General features: G+C 43.8%; 1 protein-coding gene across 1 annotated transcript; it reads left to right on the top strand.

Moving 5' to 3' along the window:
- The first annotated feature begins 2,743 nt into the window (after positions 1 to 2,743).
- INSIG1 (insulin induced gene 1) lies at positions 2,744 to 18,149 on the top strand. The gene is made up of 5 exons (XM_006275067.4): positions 2,744 to 3,099; positions 6,320 to 6,444; positions 7,133 to 7,299; positions 8,182 to 8,281; positions 14,992 to 18,149. Exons 1-5 carry the CDS (start codon positions 2,850 to 2,852, stop codon positions 15,019 to 15,021), a joined length of 672 nt encoding a protein of 223 aa, XP_006275129.3. The 5' UTR covers positions 2,744 to 2,849; the 3' UTR covers positions 15,022 to 18,149.
- The last annotated feature ends 335 nt before the right edge of the window (positions 18,150 to 18,484 follow it).

The following is an 18,484-nucleotide window of genomic DNA, read 5'->3' as shown; positions in this document are numbered from 1 at the left end:
AGAGAGCTTGGCAGTTCACCCAGTTCACCCAAACTGCTAAACTTGACAGCCTCATTGCAAAACAAATGCAGTTGCTTCTATTTCACTGGAAAAATCCAGACCATAATGTATGTTAGCTAACTAGTACTGGAAGAGCATGTACCTGGAGCCAAGCAGTGTTTAATTACTAATAATTCCTAAATGTGTCTCTGTTAACTAGGGAAAAAAATGCACCAGCTCCTAGTGAGCCAAAAAAGCCTATCAAAACCTGTTGCAAATAGATGGAGTGACGTGAATTCTCCTTCATCAAGCCCTCCTTTTTTTTTTACCCTGAATTCTAGAAGCTACACAAAGAAGAGCAAGTATTGTATTCTCACCATAAAGTCCATGCCACGATGCACCTTGTAGCACCATAAATATGTGTCCAGCACTTAGAGCTTGCCAAATTGTACTCTAAAATTAGACAGCACATAAATGAGACCAAATACACCTGCTCCTAGTCCATTATAAAAATCTGGTCCCCTGAAATGTCCAGGTGAAAAAGATCCAGATATGGACCTGGAACCAGCAGGATCCCGTTCAGTTTTTCGACCTGTGTCCCCAAAGTTTTGCTTTCTAGAACAAGCATTGTCTTCCTTTTCACTAAATCTGCAGTTGGGTATCCCCTGAATGAGAAGCACATTCTTGATATTTTTAGAGAAGTAGCTGGCCATGTTACGCTGATGTTAAGTGGAGGGCAGGGTAGATTTGCACCTTACAGACTAACCAAAGCAGCTTTTATTTTATTTATTTTTATATATATATATATATATATAAATATATGAGTACACTGTTGGGTTAGCCACTGTTCTGAGTAGCCCCATGTTTGATAGAAATCAGTAGATCAGTTGTTCTCAGCCTTTAATGGATACAGGGTTCCCTTGCTTTATACGGGTTCTGTATGTGTGCATTCGCTCTTATGTGATGACTCTTTTTTATACCAAAAATTTGTTATGTGCGAGGTAAATTCACCCTTATGTGATCGGTGTGTTGGAAGCCCAGTCAGCTGCTTTGTGCGGTGACACGCACCAAAATATAGTTTCCCGCGTGGATCTGCGCTCCTCGCCTGTTGTCTGCGACACGTGTTTCTTAGCTGCCATCCCCATTAAGGTAGCGCCCTATGCTTGTGTGTACTGCGTGCTGTAGGTGAGTCCAAAATTGTCTTGGAAAAGTGGTAGAAATGGGTCTGGTGGTCAGTACAGTCGAGGTCTTGGAACGTATCCCTATTTGTTGCATTGTAAAGTGGGCTCCCTTTACGTGAATTCGAGTAATGCACCGTGTTCCAGAAACACATGTACAGCATAAAGTGAGGGAAACCTGTATATATATGTGCGTAACATAGCTCAAGCTTTCATGAGCTGATGAACATACCTGAAGAGCGTTCATGCCTGAAAGCTTGCGCAAAGAACAACTTTTCCAACTATTTAGTTGGCCTAATAAAAGCTCTCCCATTTACCCATGTCCATGAGGGGCCAGCAGGGGAGATTATGCTTAGGGGCAACCAACATGGATGGGTTCATTAGAGGCAGGTCCTGTCAGACCAACCTGGCGGCTTTCTATGACCAGGTCACAAAATCCTTAGACGCAGGGGTAGCAGTGGACATGGTCTTTCTGGGCTTTAGGAAGGCCTTCGACACTGTCTTTCACCCCATTGTCATTAAAAAACTAGGGGACTGTGGCATTGACACCTACACAGTCAAATGGGTCACTAACTGGCTGGAGGGCCGCACCCAGAGAGTGGCGGTGGACGGGTCTTATTCCACCTGGAGGGATGCGGGCAGTGGGGTCCCCCAGGGCTCGGTCCTCGGGCCTGCGCTGTTCAACATCTTCATCAGCAACTTGGACGAGGGGGTGAAAAGCACCCTGTTCAAATTCTCAGATGACACTAATATGCAGGGAGAAGTGGGCATGCTAGAAGGGAGGAATAGGCTGCAATCAGACCTAGACAGGTTACAGGGGTGGGCGGATGAGAACAGGATGGGTTTCAACACTGACAAGTGCAAGGTGCTGCACCTGGGGGGGGACAACCACTGGTCAGGCCGCAGCTGGAGTCCTGCGTCCAGTTCTGGGCACCGCACGTCAGGAGGGATGTGGACAACATGAAAGGGTCCAGAGGAGGCCACCCGCACGGTCAGGGGCAGCAGGGCAGGCCCTACGAGGAGAGGCTACGGGACGGGAACCTGTTCAGCCTTCACAAGAGAAGGCTGAGGGGGATCTAGTGGCCGTTTACAAACTAGTCAGGGGGACCCGCAGGCACTGGGGGAGTCCCTGTTCCCCCCAGCACTACCGGCAGTGACTAGAAATAACGGTCCCAAGCTGGGGTCTATACATTACAGCAGTCGGCACCCCCGCTTGTGCTATACACATGGGTGGAGAGAGAGAGAGAGAGAGAGAGAGAGAGAGAGAGAGTGTGTGTGTGTGCGCGTGCACATACCGCTGTAGGGGTACGTAGGCGCACGCGCACTCGGGCAGCGCCCAGGGGCAGCTCGGGGCGGGGGCGGGGAGCGCAGGGCCCCGCCCCCTCAGCCCCGGCGCCAGGCGCCTTCCCCGGGCGGGCGGGCGGCGGGCAGGAGGCGGGTGGTGTGTGCCTACGTCATATGGGCCGCGCGCCTCCCATTGGCCGGGCGGCCTCACCAGACTGCGGCCGCAGCCGGGGCCGCCGCCAGCTCCCGCCGCGCGCCGCCCCGCCCCCGCGCCCCGCCCGCGGGGTTGTGGGGGGGGGCTGCGGGGGGCGGGGCGGGGCGCGCGGGGCCGGCGGCGGCGGCGGCGGCGGTGGTTATAAGCGTCCCCGGGCGGCTCGGCGCAGGTCGAGTGGTGGCGGCGGCGGCCCGATGCCCAGGCTGGAGGGGCGCGCCCGCGGGAGCGGCACGGCGGGGGCGATGGTGGAGGCGGAGGCGCGGCCGCGCTGGAGCCCGCATCTGGTGCAGCGCAGCCTGGTGCTGTTCGCGGTGGGCGCCTTCATGGCGCTGGTGCTGAACCTGCTGCAGGTGCAGCGCAACGTGACGCTGTTCCCCGAGGAGGTCATGGCCACGCTCTTCTCCTCCGCCTGGTGGGTGCCCCCGTGCTGCGGCACCGCCGCAGGTGAGTCCCGGGCACGTGGGCGCGGGCCGGGCCGGCGCTCGCCCCGCACGTGTGTCCGTCCTCGCAGCCGCTCGTGCCGCTCGCGTGGCCGTGGCCGTGGCCCGGCGGGCATTGATTTTGCGGGTCGCCGTTCACTGCTTCGGGGAGCGGGGCCTCGCTGCTGCACCGCCTGGACCTGGCTCCGTGGCAGCGGGGGCGGCTGCAGCTGTTGGCCCCGGGCCCTCTTCTCCCAGCCCCAGGGAGGAGGATGCTGTTGCTGCCTGTGCGCTGGGCAGCCACGTGTCTGACAGGAGCTGGAGGTTCTTGGACCCCCGCATCCATGGCTGGTGTGTGGACCAGGCCCCCCGCCTCCCCCACCTCGCCGATGCGACCTGGGCAGCACCACAGGTCCAAACCCAGCCTGTGACCGGGCTTCCTTCCTAGGAGAGGGCCGGCAGACCCTGACCCTGTGCGCTACCTGCTTGTCTCATGGCATCTTTCAAAGGATTTTGTGGTGCCTGGCCCTGGCCCTAGGCAAACCTAAATAGTCCCACCCCGAAGAGCGGGGGAGCGGCTCTTTCTAGCTAGAGTAGGTTGTGTGAAAGTGCTGTAGCTGTGATGGTCCAGAAACGAGGCGAGGCAAGAATTTCCTAGGGTGGTATGTCTTCATTGAACTGGCTGTTGCACTGCAGACACTTGGTTAATTTAACCCTGTTCTAGCTACGTGGCAGGGTCAAGAAGAGATCACCCAGAAATCCTTGCCGCTCGGCTAGCTATGGCTATGGCGAGCTAACCTGTGAAGGGCTTTCTTAACTTGTTGCCTGATGCATGGGGTAGGGGAGCAGTGGAGAGGCCTCCCTCCTCCAGCTGTTGTCGGGTAGGGTTCAGCTGTTTGGATCTGGCGCAGTGGAGGCAGGTTTGTCTTTGCTCCTTGCTGCACGATTGGCTCCCTCCAGAACTGGTGAGTTGCAAGGCGCTGCCTCTATTGGCTGCCTGCGCGAACATGCCACAGACAGAGAATCGAAAACAAGGAAGTCACATGTCGGAAGAGGGTGGGACGAGCTTGTCTGGCTGCCTGCCCCGCACGGGGTCCACCTGGAGCCCTGCAACCCCCAGCAGCCACAGCCGCAGTAACTGCAAGAATCCTCGGTTTCTGGTAACACTATAGCACAATTGGGACAAAACACCCCATGAAAAGAAAAGAAGAGTTCTCTGCTGTATAATTGGAACAAAAATGGGTAGCCAGCTTCAGTGTTGGAGCCAATAAACTAAGCCCTGCTTCTATCTAATGTAACACAAATGAGATTGAGGAAGGGATGGGGGTGTTAAAGATGTTGGCTCAAATTTAAAAGCAAAACTAATAGAAACACTCTTGGGGGCAGAGAAGGGTGGCTTTTTGTGTGGATATATTGGTTGGTCTTGTTTTTGGGGGGGGTTCCTGATGGGGAGAAGCTTTGATGGTAAAAACAGAGTGCCGGCAGTATAAACATGTGTGTGTGACTAATGGTCAGAAAAAGACGCTTGCATGTAGAAGCATGCTTGGTTCTAATGAGCCAAGATCATTTTCAGTTTAATTAATGAAGGTATTATTTGTGATGCCAATAATGGAGTTTTTCTTAAATAATGACTCTTTAATCAGATGCCTTTTTAAACACCCGTGACATTACACATTACATGTGGTTGCTGACATTGTTGAGTTGGAAAAGAAATTCAATTTGGCCTGGCTTATTTTTGTAAGAACTCCATGGAAGTGTAAAGGTTTTTAAAGGAACGCTTCTTTTGGTGCGTCTGAGCACAACATCCTTGATCAGCTTCCTCAGCGGGCGTAGACAAGATTTTTGTAACTGTCTTCTGAAGAGATGTCCGTCAGAATAAATGGAATTCAAACGAGGGCTATAGGATTTGAGTCTTGTCACATACTGACTTCAGGCAAGTTGCTTTACAAAACACTGTGTAGTCTGTAAAGCTCCTAGAGTTTGTGGTATGTTAAGCCTTCAAACACTAATTGCGCCAGCCTAATAAATTAGTCTTTATAAACTATAGACATCTGTATTTCTGACTCTAATCTGCTTACCTTCAGTTTGTAACATGGGGGGGGGGGGGTCTTTTTGCTATATAGAGATCTAGCTCTTAGCTTTTCAAAACTGCATTATTTTGTTTCCAGAGAGAACTAGATGAGTTGCACTTTCATAGTAGGCTAATACAGACAGTATCACAAGTGTTTCCTGTTTAGCCTGACCAGCTCTAATACTTAACCTGTTTATTATTCACATTGAACACAGGTTTTTGTTCAGTGAATGTTTGCCAAAGATGTAGCTATAGTATTCTTAAATCTGAAACCCAAACTTTTAAACTCAAGAGCATGAGTGAAAAGATCACCATATACTGAAGAAATCAAATAGCCCTCTCTTTTGGGTTAAACATGAAGTATTTGGGAGATCTGTGAATATATTGATCAGGAAACGTCAGATTTTTTTTCCCCTTTTTTTTTTAAAAGAAGGATGGACTTACTCAAAACCAAAACTGTATCAAGATGCTAAATGCAGGGGTATAGCTTCAGCAGTCTTCACAAATAAACTCATAGGAGTTACTGAAACTTGATACGCAATACAGACAGATTTTTACTTTATTAGTTTTACAAATATCTAAAATAATTCCACTAAGTTCAATAGTTACTCTGATTTTTTTTTTTTGGTATTGATTCAGCCTGGAGCAGTTCGGCTCTTAAGGGTTTATCCTGCTCCTGTTGAAATCCACAGCAAAACTCCAATTGACTTGAATGGGAGCAGGAATGAGACTATAATCCAGAAGAAAAAAAAAACAAAAAACTATGCTGCCAAGGCTTTCTAAGTCCAGGCAAGTATTTATAGACCTGATTCAAGAACTTTTGCCTCTTATCCTTTGGATAGGGCCCAAATATAAGAAATGTGTTTTGTCTGGGCTGAAAATAAAGCTGTATTCCACTCTTTACTGTAATTGCATTTGTAAAGTTTTGTTTAGCTTGTGTTTGACTTGCTAAAGTATAGGTATTTGGTGAGGAAGATGAGGTCCCTTCCAGCCTTACAATCTATGAATCTATGCTGAAGTTGGCACAATTTTTATATTTCTAGCAGTAGTGAAACTTTTGACTATGTAGGAGTCTTTTACTAGGTACTTAATTGGCAAGCTAAGATATATAGTAGTAGTGACATTTCACTATATACTGGTGTTTACAAATATACTTATTTTAATTCTCTTACAGCTGTTGTTGGCCTGCTGTACCCCTGCATTGACAGTCATCTTGGAGAACCCCACAAATTCAAGAGAGAATGGGCCAGCGTAATGCGATGTATAGCAGTTTTTGTTGGCATTAACCATGCAAGTGCTGTATCCTTGGACTGGTTTTAAATTTTTAGTTGTTTGTTAAAATGAAACTCAATGGTTTGCCTAAAAGCTTTCTCACATTTGTGCTTGGGAGACTTGCATAGATAAGACTAATGTTAATGGAAGAGATATGACCCTACTCTTTAAAAAAACCTGGTGGGGGGGGGGGGGGGAGAGGGGGTTGTTGTTATACTTTCTTCTAAAGTAAAAAAACGCCAAAAAAAACCACTGGCCGATTTGGTTTAGTAGTTTAAATATAACAGCACTGTGACCTTAATTTGGCTTCTTTTTGCAGTCATGCTGCATAACTAGTTTTAAGACATTGAGTAAGACATGTCCCTCAATAACAGTAACTAAAAGAAAATTTTACACTGAGGAGGGAGGAATCTGGGTTATTTAAGACAGAAATGTTAGGAAGTGCCTTGCCATTGAATTAAGAAGACTTAAACTTTGGGCCTTTAACCTGATCTTTGGAGTTTAAGCATTTACCTGTTTAAGCCAGTGGGAGCTGTGCATGTTGAGTACCTTTCATGCATGTTGTGCATGAAAGTCTGCTCCAACCAAGGCTTCTTGTTCTGGTACCCAAAAAAACAATAATTCTTGAAAGCTTTCATTCCTTCTTTGATGAAGTTTGATCTGAAACTGTGGCTGAAAAATATTAAAAGATTATCCTTAACTTGTTTTAAATCAGAAATTGGATTTTGCAAACAATGTCCAGCTGTCACTGACTCTAGCAGCATTGTCACTGGGCCTCTGGTGGACATTTGATCGTTCAAGAAGTGGTCTTGGTCTCGGAATTACGATAGCTTTTGTAGCAACTCTGATCACTCAATTTCTTGTATACAATGGTGTTTATCAGTAAGTATAGAAATTTAAAATTAGCACTTAAATTCTCTTCTCTCCCAAAAGGACGAAACTTCCACTCTTGTAAAAATATGGAAACTGCCAATAACTAGGAACCTATCCAAATCCAGATTTCACATCACAAAATTGGGTGATATCTGGGGGGGAGGGAGGAGGGGATTTTAACTTGCCACTGATTGGCTGAGAGGGCTGCCTGTCATCGGGCCCCACCTTCTCCACCAATCAGCAGTGAGGCCACATGATGGACAGCCCTCAGCCAATTGGCAGAGTGGGGCAGGGCTGTATGATGGCCAGCCCTTTCCACCAATCAACAGTTGGGGGGGCCATCAGGACCCCATAACCAATGGGGGAGGGGGGGTTCCATGATGAGCCTGTGAAAATGGCCATCCCCTATCTTGAGTTGGGTAGACCCCTGCCAATAACCTTAAAGGTGAAAACATCAAAATTTCAGAGTGCATGTGTGCATGCTTACACTTTAGTATTTCTAAAACACTGAGTCCACCTAATTGTCTTGTATCAAAACATTGTAGCAGGCGGTCATCAAGAGATCAAGGTCTGTACTGTGATATCTTGGAGGACATTATGGGGGGGGGGGGGGTAGGAAGGGGAAGTTGAGACCTTTGATGGGTCTCCTCAAAGGACCAAACTTTTGCCCTCCTTGCAGAGCTAGTCTTGCCACTGACTAGTTCCAGATGTAGGGAACTGTTTGCTGAGAAATGAGCTTAATCCAGCATGAGGTTTTGTTTAAGAAGAATGAAGATTACTTATTCCCTGTCCTATGTTACCATCATTCCTGGTGGTGAATACATATGGCAGCATAATAGTTGGTGTAGGATGGTAGAAGCTTTTTCTAATTGACTGTTTTTAATTCCCTAGGTATACATCCCCAGACTTCCTTTATATCCGTTCTTGGCTACCCTGTATATTTTTCTCAGGAGGTGTGACTGTAGGCAACATAGGACGGCAACTTGCTATGGTAATTGTGATTTGTACTTTTAGGGTTTGGGTGCATATTTGTTAATGGAAACCATCTGTGATGATCTGGCCCATAAATTGACTAACATACCTTTTTATAGAACCTCTTCCCAAGGCCTGAACTGTCTACATACATGCTGGCATGTGGAAACTCTGTTCTAGGCATTAGGTTGCTGCTGCTTCTAATTAAGAGACTTTATTCAATGAGGCTTTGTGTGGGTTTTTTTGTTTAGTTTTTTTGGGAGGAGGGGGCATTTGGTATTTTTAATAAGGACTAGAATTGTAGCTATAATCAGATTCAACATCTTAATTGGCAACAGTATTTGCAGGCCTACAGTTAAGATTCAGCCCCTTTTATTGGCAATTTGTCTCATCTAATATCTAACTTGATTAGAAGCTGGTGCTGCAGAGGCAGAAACAGATTCTCCTTTTTCAAGAACCAGTTTGGTGTTTGTTTGGTATTTAAATTGAAAGCTTTGAACCTCAGCTCTTCATATCTGAGATTAAATGTCTTCCACACTGTCTTCTACATGTCATCTTAGGACAGTTGCTTCCAAATCCAAGACTATATTTCAAATTTTAAAATGCTCCCCCCAATGGAAAAATCTAAATTGGAGGATCACGTTTAAATTCTTTACCACCCCCCCCCACCTTGCCACAGTGGCAGGGGGGCAAATGTTGAGGGACCCCTTTTCCCTGCTGCCACCTCCTCCCCTCCCCCTGCCCGTCATGCTTCTGTGCTGCTCAGTGCCTCATAGAATGGATTTCTGCTGCCTGATCTGGCTCTCAGTGCTCAATTTTAAGACAAGGCATTGTTTTCCCCATGTTAAATGAGGGGAAGAGAGAAAACATTCTTGGAATTGAGTAAATAAGATGCTTCACGCATCAAAAGATTGTACAATATGAAAAATAGACTTGTACCAAGTTCTTAAATAGTATTAGTAGCTGCTAGATATTGCTGTAAGCAAAACAAACTGTTACAAGAAATGATTGCCTTCCCCTGGCTTAAAGTCTGCTTGTCAAATGCATTCTGACATTGACAGATAGTCCTAATTAATGCAGTATTGATCTGGCTGCTCGGCCTCCCTAGGCGCACAGTTCTTGTAATCTGTTGAAGTTTTCTTCAGGACCTCAGCTACTGTACAATGCTACCACAATGTAGGTCTCTCTGCTGCTTCCCTAAAAAGCATATATGGTCTTCAGATATGTCAAGTGTCAGACTCAAGGTTGAAGACCCTAATAAAGGGCTAGAGCAGGAGTGTCCAACATGTGGCCTGTAGAACCATTCCACCTGGCCCACTGGTAGTTGAGAGGCATGGCCGTTGGAGTGTTTCTCAACACAAATTTTAGGGTCCCTGGACCCTGATGGACACAGCCTTTGGCAGCAGATGGTGAACAAGGGCTGTGCAGATACTGTGCTTGCTTGCCTTGCTGCCACCTGCCCCTGAACTAGTGCAGCTGCCCACATCTTCTCCCTCCCTGCCCCTCCCTGTGCGCATCTGCTTCCTCATCAGACGGCCACTTGATACCTGATTCTGTGCTGCTGCCTACTCCCATACCCATTGCAGCTGCTGCTGGATCCATGGATCCAGTCTGGAAGGAGCATTGTGCTCTTGATCTGGCTCAGTAAGTTTGACACCCCTGGGCTAGAGGAAGCTGCTGACAGGGTTGTCCCTGGTGGGAGGGGTGAATCAGGACAACTGCCCTGGGCCCTGCGCTTTGGGGGGCCCTGCAGAGCCAGGCAGAGCAGCCATGGCAAGTCTGGGCTGCCACTGGCTTCACGTCTGGCTGCTCAGCACCCCTCCCCCTGCCACTGAATCTGCCACTGGCTTCCTTGCGTCCAAAGGTGGGGCCCTGCACTGGCTCTTTTGCCCCAGGCCCTGCACCCTGCTTGGGTCACCTCTGGCTGATGAATAGCCTATTTGCACTACAAAATTGTAGCTGTTGTCTGACACAGACATCCACAAGCCATTGTTGAAACTTACTGTCTTACTAGTGTAAATAGTCAGAAATTGAGTGGGGGGAGGTGTCCACACGCATACTTTCCCTCTATCCCTTCTTCCCCAGCATCGCATGTTAGTTTCTATACTACTGGGCCTTATAGTTAAAACTCATCTAATGGCTACTCTTGAGCATGCTGGAGATTAAGGGCTCAAGAGCAAGTGCAGAGCTACAAGCCTGGAGCTGCCTCAGAGGTATATTTCTAGATTAGAGTATGTCTGTGGGTGTGAATGAGTGGGGCATGCCTGATTCCTTCACCTGCCACCACAACAGTACACTAACCCTAACTAAGCAGCGTGATCTGATTTAACTGCTGGGTGGGATTGCTAGCTGTGAAGTCAGTAACAGAAGAATTCAAGTTCTGGAAGGAATGAAGGACAAGTTGGGAAAGGAATGAATGCATCAAATAAGGGTGCCATTGTTTTCCATGCTATAACTAAAGCTAGTCAAGATTCTTTCAGTTTCTGCTAGATAATGCCGCCTTTGCAAGTTTGAAATCTTCATGGGGGAGGGAATTTTATTTGGGGAAATCAAATAACAGCTCCCGTTAAGAAGTGTCTTCTCAGTTTCTCCATATCTCTGACAGCAAAATTAACAAGAGACTTTCCACTTCCCTTCTCTTTCTCTGACAAGGGGGAGGGGGAATGTTTTCATGGGAAGACTTCTATTTTGCTGTAAGCTCTAATGTTTTCAGTGCTGAATAATTCACCACCATATAGCTATACTGGCAAAGAAATACTAACTGCTATAAAATTTGTCACTGGTCACCATCAGGAGCCTCAGGAGGGAGAGCTGTGCCCTGCACCATGCTGCTCTGCTCTGCCGCGGCCAGACCAGAGGTGGTAGCGTCTTATGGCAGGGGGATGGAATGGCTACTTGGTGCTCTGCATTGCTCCCATCTGTGCAGGCACAGCTGCTGGCAGCAGGAAGCTAGGTGGGGAGGAATTGCCCACCTCTTCTCTAAATCTTCAAGAGCATTCAAAAACATCAAGCTGCTCTAACATCCAAAATATCTGAATAACAAACCAGCTAAACTAAACCTGAACAAACTGGTGTTGGTTTCATTTTTGCAATAATGTGCTTCTACATCCAGGCAGTGGGGAACCTGGGAGCATTTGAAATAGTCACAAGAAGTTAGTAGTAAATGACGGAGACGGGGACATACATGCCTGAGAGAGAGACTTTTAAGTAGAGCCAAAGAACCAAGGCTATAACTCTGACAGTTCAGATTCTACTTGGAGCTCAGGTGGCCTTGTTCGTTGCACCTCTCCAGACTTTAGTATGGAAAGGGGAGTTCTGGCGAAGGGGAAAAAGCCACACTGGAAATGTTGAGTTTTTTGTTCATTTGTGGAGGGCGGGGTTGACTGTAAGATACTGTTTAACCTGCTGAAGAGGCCTAGAATTCAAATAATCAGTGCTGGCAAGATTTATTAATAGGATAACTGTACTATGTGCTAAGAGCTGTTTTAGTGAACATACATGTCAAAGCCTACTTCTCTTATTTTGGAACATGGGCGTGTCTATGTCATCTTACGGCAATGTTGTTACTGTACTGTGCTTAAAGCATGGTGCAGTAACCATCCATGCTATGCTGTGCGCGCAGTGCATGGTTAGTTTTAGCCTTTACTTTGCTGTAGCGGTGTGCTAAAATGGGGGCATGCACTGCTACAGTGAAGTGGCTGCCAGTCACATGTAGACTCACACGATCACTACGTCACCGTAGCGCGTCATACAGCAACATAGTGCATTGTTATGGTGTAATAGGGCAATGTGTAGATGTACTCCACTGGACACAAATATGAGCTTTCTAAATTCCACTTTCCTGTCCAGCACTCCTCTAAAGAGTACTGTATGTGGATTTGTGTCCTGCCTTGCATCTTATCTAGGCAAACAAACCGTATGTGAACTACTTACTACACTTGTATTTTTTATTTTTATACCCATTCAACTTCAGCTGATCAGACTGCCTGATCTAATCCCTGTCCTAAACTTCTTGCTAACACAACAGTAGCTGAATTCAGTGTGAGAACTTATGGTAATTCTAATAAGTTTTCAGACTAATGTGTACACAAGAATCCACAACTTTGGGAAGGGAAGCCAAATTCAGCTTAAATGGAAGTATGTGAAATTCCAACAGCACTTATTTATGGCAGAAATGTGTTTGCCCCAGAGTTGGGGGAGCTGTTTAAATAGTAAGATGTCCCACAAGCTCAGTCTTACCAGGGCATAGATATCTAGGAAAGATGCAGTGTTAGGGCTCTTGCAAGGCTGGTAGCAGCTGAATAGGTCAACTTGTCAAAATAAAATTCCGCATAGCCAGGGTCTTAGTAATTTGGGTGTTTTGTTTTGTTTTAAAGCTTCAAAATAAGCATCAAGATGGAATGAACACAACATACTTGAACAAAAAACCCTAACTTTTTTTGCCATGCAATACGAGCCCTTTGTATGCAGTTATTTGGGTGCTTGTGACCCAGTGCTTTAAAGCCAGTGCATCAAAGCCGTGGGATGATGGAATGAATTGCTCAACTGTAGGTCAATACCCTTACAAATAAGTTTCCTGAAACTGGAATTAGCCACCTTATTAACAGATAGCAGTCTTACTGGAATTGTGACTGACAGGTCCATGCCCCACCCAGGTAAAAAGGTAGTTGGAAAGAATTGCTAGAGGATACGAACTGAGTAGTCCAGAAGGATAAAGATTTGGGCTGAACCTTTGTTTGTATTGGTAATCTGTATTACCAATACAGATTGTGTTTGTATTGGTCATTAAAGATAAATAACAACAACAACAGTCGGCTTCCAGGAAGGAGAGATTGTTTAAACTATGTAGTTGTACAAAGTCTTGGAATAAACTAGGAAGGTCACCTGCTCACAGAGATCCATTTTAAGCCTGAAGAAATAATTCGGTAAAGAACAATTCTACAATGCTTACATTATAGAATACAGGGCAAAATCCTGGCTGCATTCAGGTTAGTAAGAATATTTACTTTGACTTCAGCAGAGTCTCTAAATATGCCTGGAGTCATTGATGCTATAGGCAGCTAGTGGAAGGATAATCCTATTTATACCATTAGTGTGTGTGTGTGTGTGTGTGTGTGTGTGTGTGTGTGTGTGTATACTTAAATTGGAGCTGCATACACCACTCTCTTTTAAGCTACTATCATCCAACCTTTGTTTCACTTCTCAGGACTATCCACTTTCAACACCTGTCATTCTCGGCATGTTTGGCTTGATTTGTGATTTTTAAATTGCCGCTTTTTTATATAAAGCCTCCTAGATTTTCATCTTCCTGGATTAATATCTGAGAATGCTTTACATTATGGGAGAAAAATGGTACTGAGAACTCCAGTTCAACTACATGGTAGGGTACCGCAGTAGTAACCTCCTAGTCATAGTCTGTTTCTTGTACATCCCAAACTCCTATGGACTGCGCTGTACTCTAAATACACAAGCTATGTAAATGTATTACCTGGAATTGGAGTGACTTGTGTCCACAAGTAGTTTTAGGCATGTATGTACAATCTGGGCCTCTTAAGATGTGAAGCACAACCCAAGTAAAAGCATTGGAGGATTTTTATCTTTGTGCTAAAAAACCTACATTGTTGCCTTGCATTTAATCCTGATGCAAATATTCTTTGGAAAGGATGTAAACAACTGTGCTATTTCAGTATAGCTAACTTTTTGATTCTGCTTGTTAGCATAGATTCTGGGAGGATAAACATCTCTGAAAATGGTGAAGATGGTCAGCTGTTGTGAGATCCATTACAAGTGCACTGACTGGGCTGTGCGCCATGTTCCAAGTTAGACAGGATATGGTCTCCAGCCACAGCCAGTGATGTCAAAGTTACCATCTCGCAAAAAATTACCTTTTCATTTGTTAAGTCAGTCTAATAAGGAGTTCTGGTTGTAGTTGACACTAGTAACTTAATATCAGTAATGAGATTAATTTTAAAATAATTCCAATGTATTTAAATCACACTTGTTTATAAATTATTCTCCTGAAAGGAGAAGCATAGTGATACATTATTTTTCACCTGCAAATTACATCTGTCCAATCTGTTAAACTTATGGCTCCATTGTGAACGCTTCCATAGGTTGAAATGTGAAAAGCACCCCAGTTCAAAAGCAAGTGTTTTTTTCTGGACTTAGGCACATTCTTCACTTTACAGTAGAATTACTTTCCTGAATGTGGATGAGTTTGCAAGTGTTCTGAATGGAGGTCTGCATGACCAGCTATAATGTTATATTAACTGAATTCAATATTTTATTTTTAAAGTGAATTATTCATGGGTCAAGATTTTGAAGAATTATTCTTAACAATTGCTTGAGATGCTTACTGTAAATGCTATTTAATACCCATTTTTGTGAGTGTTAGTCCATGGCTCTTACCAATTGTCTTTGAAAAGGAGAAAAAGAAATATCCTCCTTATTTATCAGATTTAACTGAGGCACAGAGGTGAAATAATAACTTGTCCAAGGTTGGACAGCAGATCCCTAGCAGAGTTCAGATTAGACTCCAGCTCCTTCTAGATCTACAGCCAGTGACTTTTACACTGGAGCAAGTTTGTTCAAGTTCTTTCAGTATTATTCCAAGACTGGAAAGCTTTAATGTGGTAATCTGTGTCTGAGTACATAACAAGTCATGTGACACACAAATGCAATGTTGCGTACTGTATTATATTAATCTCTTTGGGTTTTGTTTAACCACAGGGTATTCCTGAAAAACCACACAATGACTAACTCGTTGGAGCAAAAGACATGGTGCCAGCGTGGAGGAAAGAAAAAGAAGATGTGTTCCCGTTTAGAACTGCGGATTATTTTTTTTTCTAAATAATCTATGGGTTTACTGCACAAATGGCTTGTGAAAAATATTAATCTCACTTTTAGAATAGCCAAGTGAAATTAACTGCTTATCTTGAAATCTTTCCTTGATTTACTGCATAAGCATTTGCCCCTGGCTGTTCTCTGGAAGAATGTAACACCAAGTTTTATGCAGCAGTTCAGGCTACATGGCAGTTTTCCAAGTACTAGATTCCAATTTAAGTTATTAAAGCAGCTGCCATATTTCAAAGCCTTGAAACTAAAATTTAATTACAAGCTCTTGTACCAGTGCCCAAAGGAAGTAGATTGATGGTGCTTAACAAAGATGAAGTATGGTTTTAATAGGAATAGTATTTATCCAAATCTTTTTTAAAATAGGGTTGTTTAAAAATAGGGTTACTCAAAAATAAAAGTGATCAAAACAACAAAATTTAAAAGCACTGTACTGAGTGCTTTTAGAAGCTTATATGAAGGAATCATGACCTTATTTGTAATGCTGCATGAAGGTTTTGAAGTCACTTTGTTTAAAATCTCTAAATCACTTTAGAACAATAGGTGAACACTAGAGACAATCTCATTGAAAGAAAAGAGTTTGAAATGGAGAGGGGAAGAAGGTGTTTTGATAATTTGCATTAAAGCTCATCTGAGTGCAGTATTCCTTTGCCTGTAATTTGCAATCACACTTACAGAAGGGGTCAAAATTATGACCTCAGTTCTATAAAGGTACTTGGGCATATGCCTAGGTTTTTAAGTGAGTATTGTTTAAATTTGGGAATATACTTTGGTATTTTAATAAATTGGAGCCCTTGAAATGCCAAGCATCTTCAGTAGCCCTGAAATGAGTGGGAACTGCACATGCTCATTGTAATTTAACCTGGCCCTAACTCCCACTAATAGTCAGAAAGACTTATTTTCATTTGCTTGAAAGTGAAATGAGGCCCTGCAATGAGTATTATCTTGCTTCATTTTTAGTCAGACTTTTGACTGAAATCAGTGGAGTTAGAAGCAGGTCTGGAATGTAATAACTTGCTATATTACAAGTTAGCCAGAGTTACTAGCTTGACTTGCAGTTAGGTTTCTGACAAGAGAGATCACTGCTTTGTTTTTTTACAACCCTATGGAACTTGCAATCTGTGATTGCCTTGTAAAAAGAAAAGTGATTATGTCACTACATTAAACATTCATTGTTTCTAAATATTTAGTTTTGGTGAGCACACTGTAGTCATTTAATAGCTTAGACCACAATAGACCTAAATAGCAAGTATTAGGTCTTAAAATTGAAGTGCAATGTACAGTAAAATCTGAGCCTTGTATTCTCTTCAACAGTCACTGTTTCTTATGAGTGATTAAAGAGAAGAGGGTTCTAAGTTCATTTCAATGCTGCATGGAGTCAAAATGGAGCAATAATTTATTTAACTAGTAAAGGTAGTTTATTGTACCTTCTATTGAACCCACACTTTTAGAAATACTCCAGTTTTGTGGTTATGGTGTACTTGTAAACTTTTATGAACTTGCCTTTTGTATTATGCAATGTTTTGTTCATTTCCGATTTTTCATGTGGTTTCAGATTTAGTCAGTAGCATCTCCTTGGAGGTTGTCCTATCAGACATTGAGAATAAATAGTAGTGTTTTGGGCTTCATTTCCTTTTTGAAGGAAATCCTATAAATACTTCTGGTTCAGACTTCTAAATCCTGAATTGATTTTTGTAAGGGGGTTGTGGGGAGCAACTTGAACAGCAGAGTTACCTTTACCTTACCACAGTGGCTAGCTTAAAAACTGAGCCCAATTCTGATCTCACTGGGCACATCTACACATGATGCCACAGTGATGTAGTGTTGGTGGTCACAAACTGATACCATAGTGATGCACTCTGTTATAGTGTCGCTATGGCAACGTAGTGCCTAAAAATAACTATGCATGGTGCAGTATGGGGTGTTACTGCAATATCTTAGTACTTCCAAAAGGAAGTACTAAATGATGGCACAGAAACAACATTGCCATAGTGAAATGTGTAGACATGCCCACTAAGTGTAAATATGGAATAACTGCATTGGTGAGAAGGCCTACTGCAAGTGTTTAGGGCTGGATCCTATTCCACCTGTTGGACATCCAAGGAGAATTCGATCCCATTCTGCATCATCCCTGAAAAGAAATGCTATGCCCCAAGTGTGTAAACACTACACAGCTACTAGGCTGTTGCCACAGTGTACAAGCAGCTGTGTGCTTCTGGTGATTCTGCATGGCTCCTCTACAGCAGCCCTGTGATCAGAGTGTTAAATACACCCTGGAAGGTCACTAACTGCTAAGTAGGCTGTCATAGCTGGTTAAACATGAGAGTGGGTAATTCTGCTGGCAGAGTGGAGGGCTGTTGCCACAGAGGGGCTTCCAGTAGGCACCAGAGTTCTGCTTGCAAAACTTAGTGGTGCAGGCTGTGCCTTAGTCTTAAAGCTAAGGTGAAGGTTCAGTATACAAGTACATGTGTTCACAATTTTTCCCAGGACTTAATAAGAATGGAATAGGGTTGTACTGAGACAACCCAAATGCCCTTGGATGCCTAAAAGACAGAAAAGAGTCTGGCCCATATTCTATCATTAAGATTAGTGCGGCTATCCTGAGAAACTTGCATACATACGTAAGTTCACAAGATCAGAATTGGACCAGTTTGTCTAGTAAAATGCCTAATATTAAAGTGGTTACCAGTATCAATTCCCACAAAATGCAGTTCAAGATGACAATGAAGGGTAAATATACTAGATTTGAGAAAGTAAAAAGTATTCTAAAGTTTATTTTGAAAGACCTGAAACTAATTCTGTATGTATTAAAATTAAAAAAAAAAACATAGCCAAAAATTACAAGTCAGAAGTTCAGTTTTGCCAATACTTGTAAGTATATGAACCAAAGTAATCAGTTAATAGAAGGGAAGGGGGGAATTTGCACTATTCTGGATTTGAACATTTAGATTCTCATTCTTACTGATGTGTTCAGCAGTGTGTTTTGGTTTTATTTTATTTTTTTTAATTATTATTATTAAAGGTTTTAGACCAAATGTCTTGTTCTCTGATTTTCCTTCAAGAGAGATTCTTGAATCTGGAGGCAATGTTGGTGTGGTATTCAGTTATGCATTTGATTGGCAGAGAAGACTTGGAAAGCAGCATCTAAAGTACAGCTTCTTAAAGTATCATTGAGGCATCCACCCATATTAAAAATAATTTCTACCTGAGTATAGTGGAAGGTTTTGGCATACAGTCTTTCCTAACTTGTGCAAAAATCATTATGTTTTCCAACCTGTCTTGGCAGTTAACCTGTTTAGCTGGTTTGTAATTTGAGTCTTGAGCATTAGTAAGAGGAGAAATCCATGTGTACATTCTTCATTTTCCTCTA

This window comes from Alligator mississippiensis, chromosome 5 (assembly GCF_030867095.1).
Source record: "Alligator mississippiensis isolate rAllMis1 chromosome 5, rAllMis1, whole genome shotgun sequence".
In the NCBI taxonomy this organism is placed as follows: Eukaryota; Metazoa; Chordata; order Crocodylia; family Alligatoridae; genus Alligator; species Alligator mississippiensis.
Note: the sequence above shows the minus strand (reverse complement) of the source record. Positions and strands in the feature narration are given on the sequence as shown.

Excerpts from the sequence above, each read along its gene's own strand:
- INSIG1 (XM_006275067.4), top strand. The coding sequence starts at position 2,850 with ATGCCCAGGCTGGAGGGGCGCGCCCGCGGGAGCGGCACGGCGGGGGCG. Across the intron at positions 3,100-6,319 it reads GTGCTGCGGCACCGCCGCAG|CTGTTGTTGGCCTGCTGTAC; the intron begins GTGAGTCCCGGG and ends ATTCTCTTACAG. Across the intron at positions 6,445-7,132 it reads GCATTAACCATGCAAGTGCT|AAATTGGATTTTGCAAACAA; the intron begins GTATCCTTGGAC and ends GTTTTAAATCAG.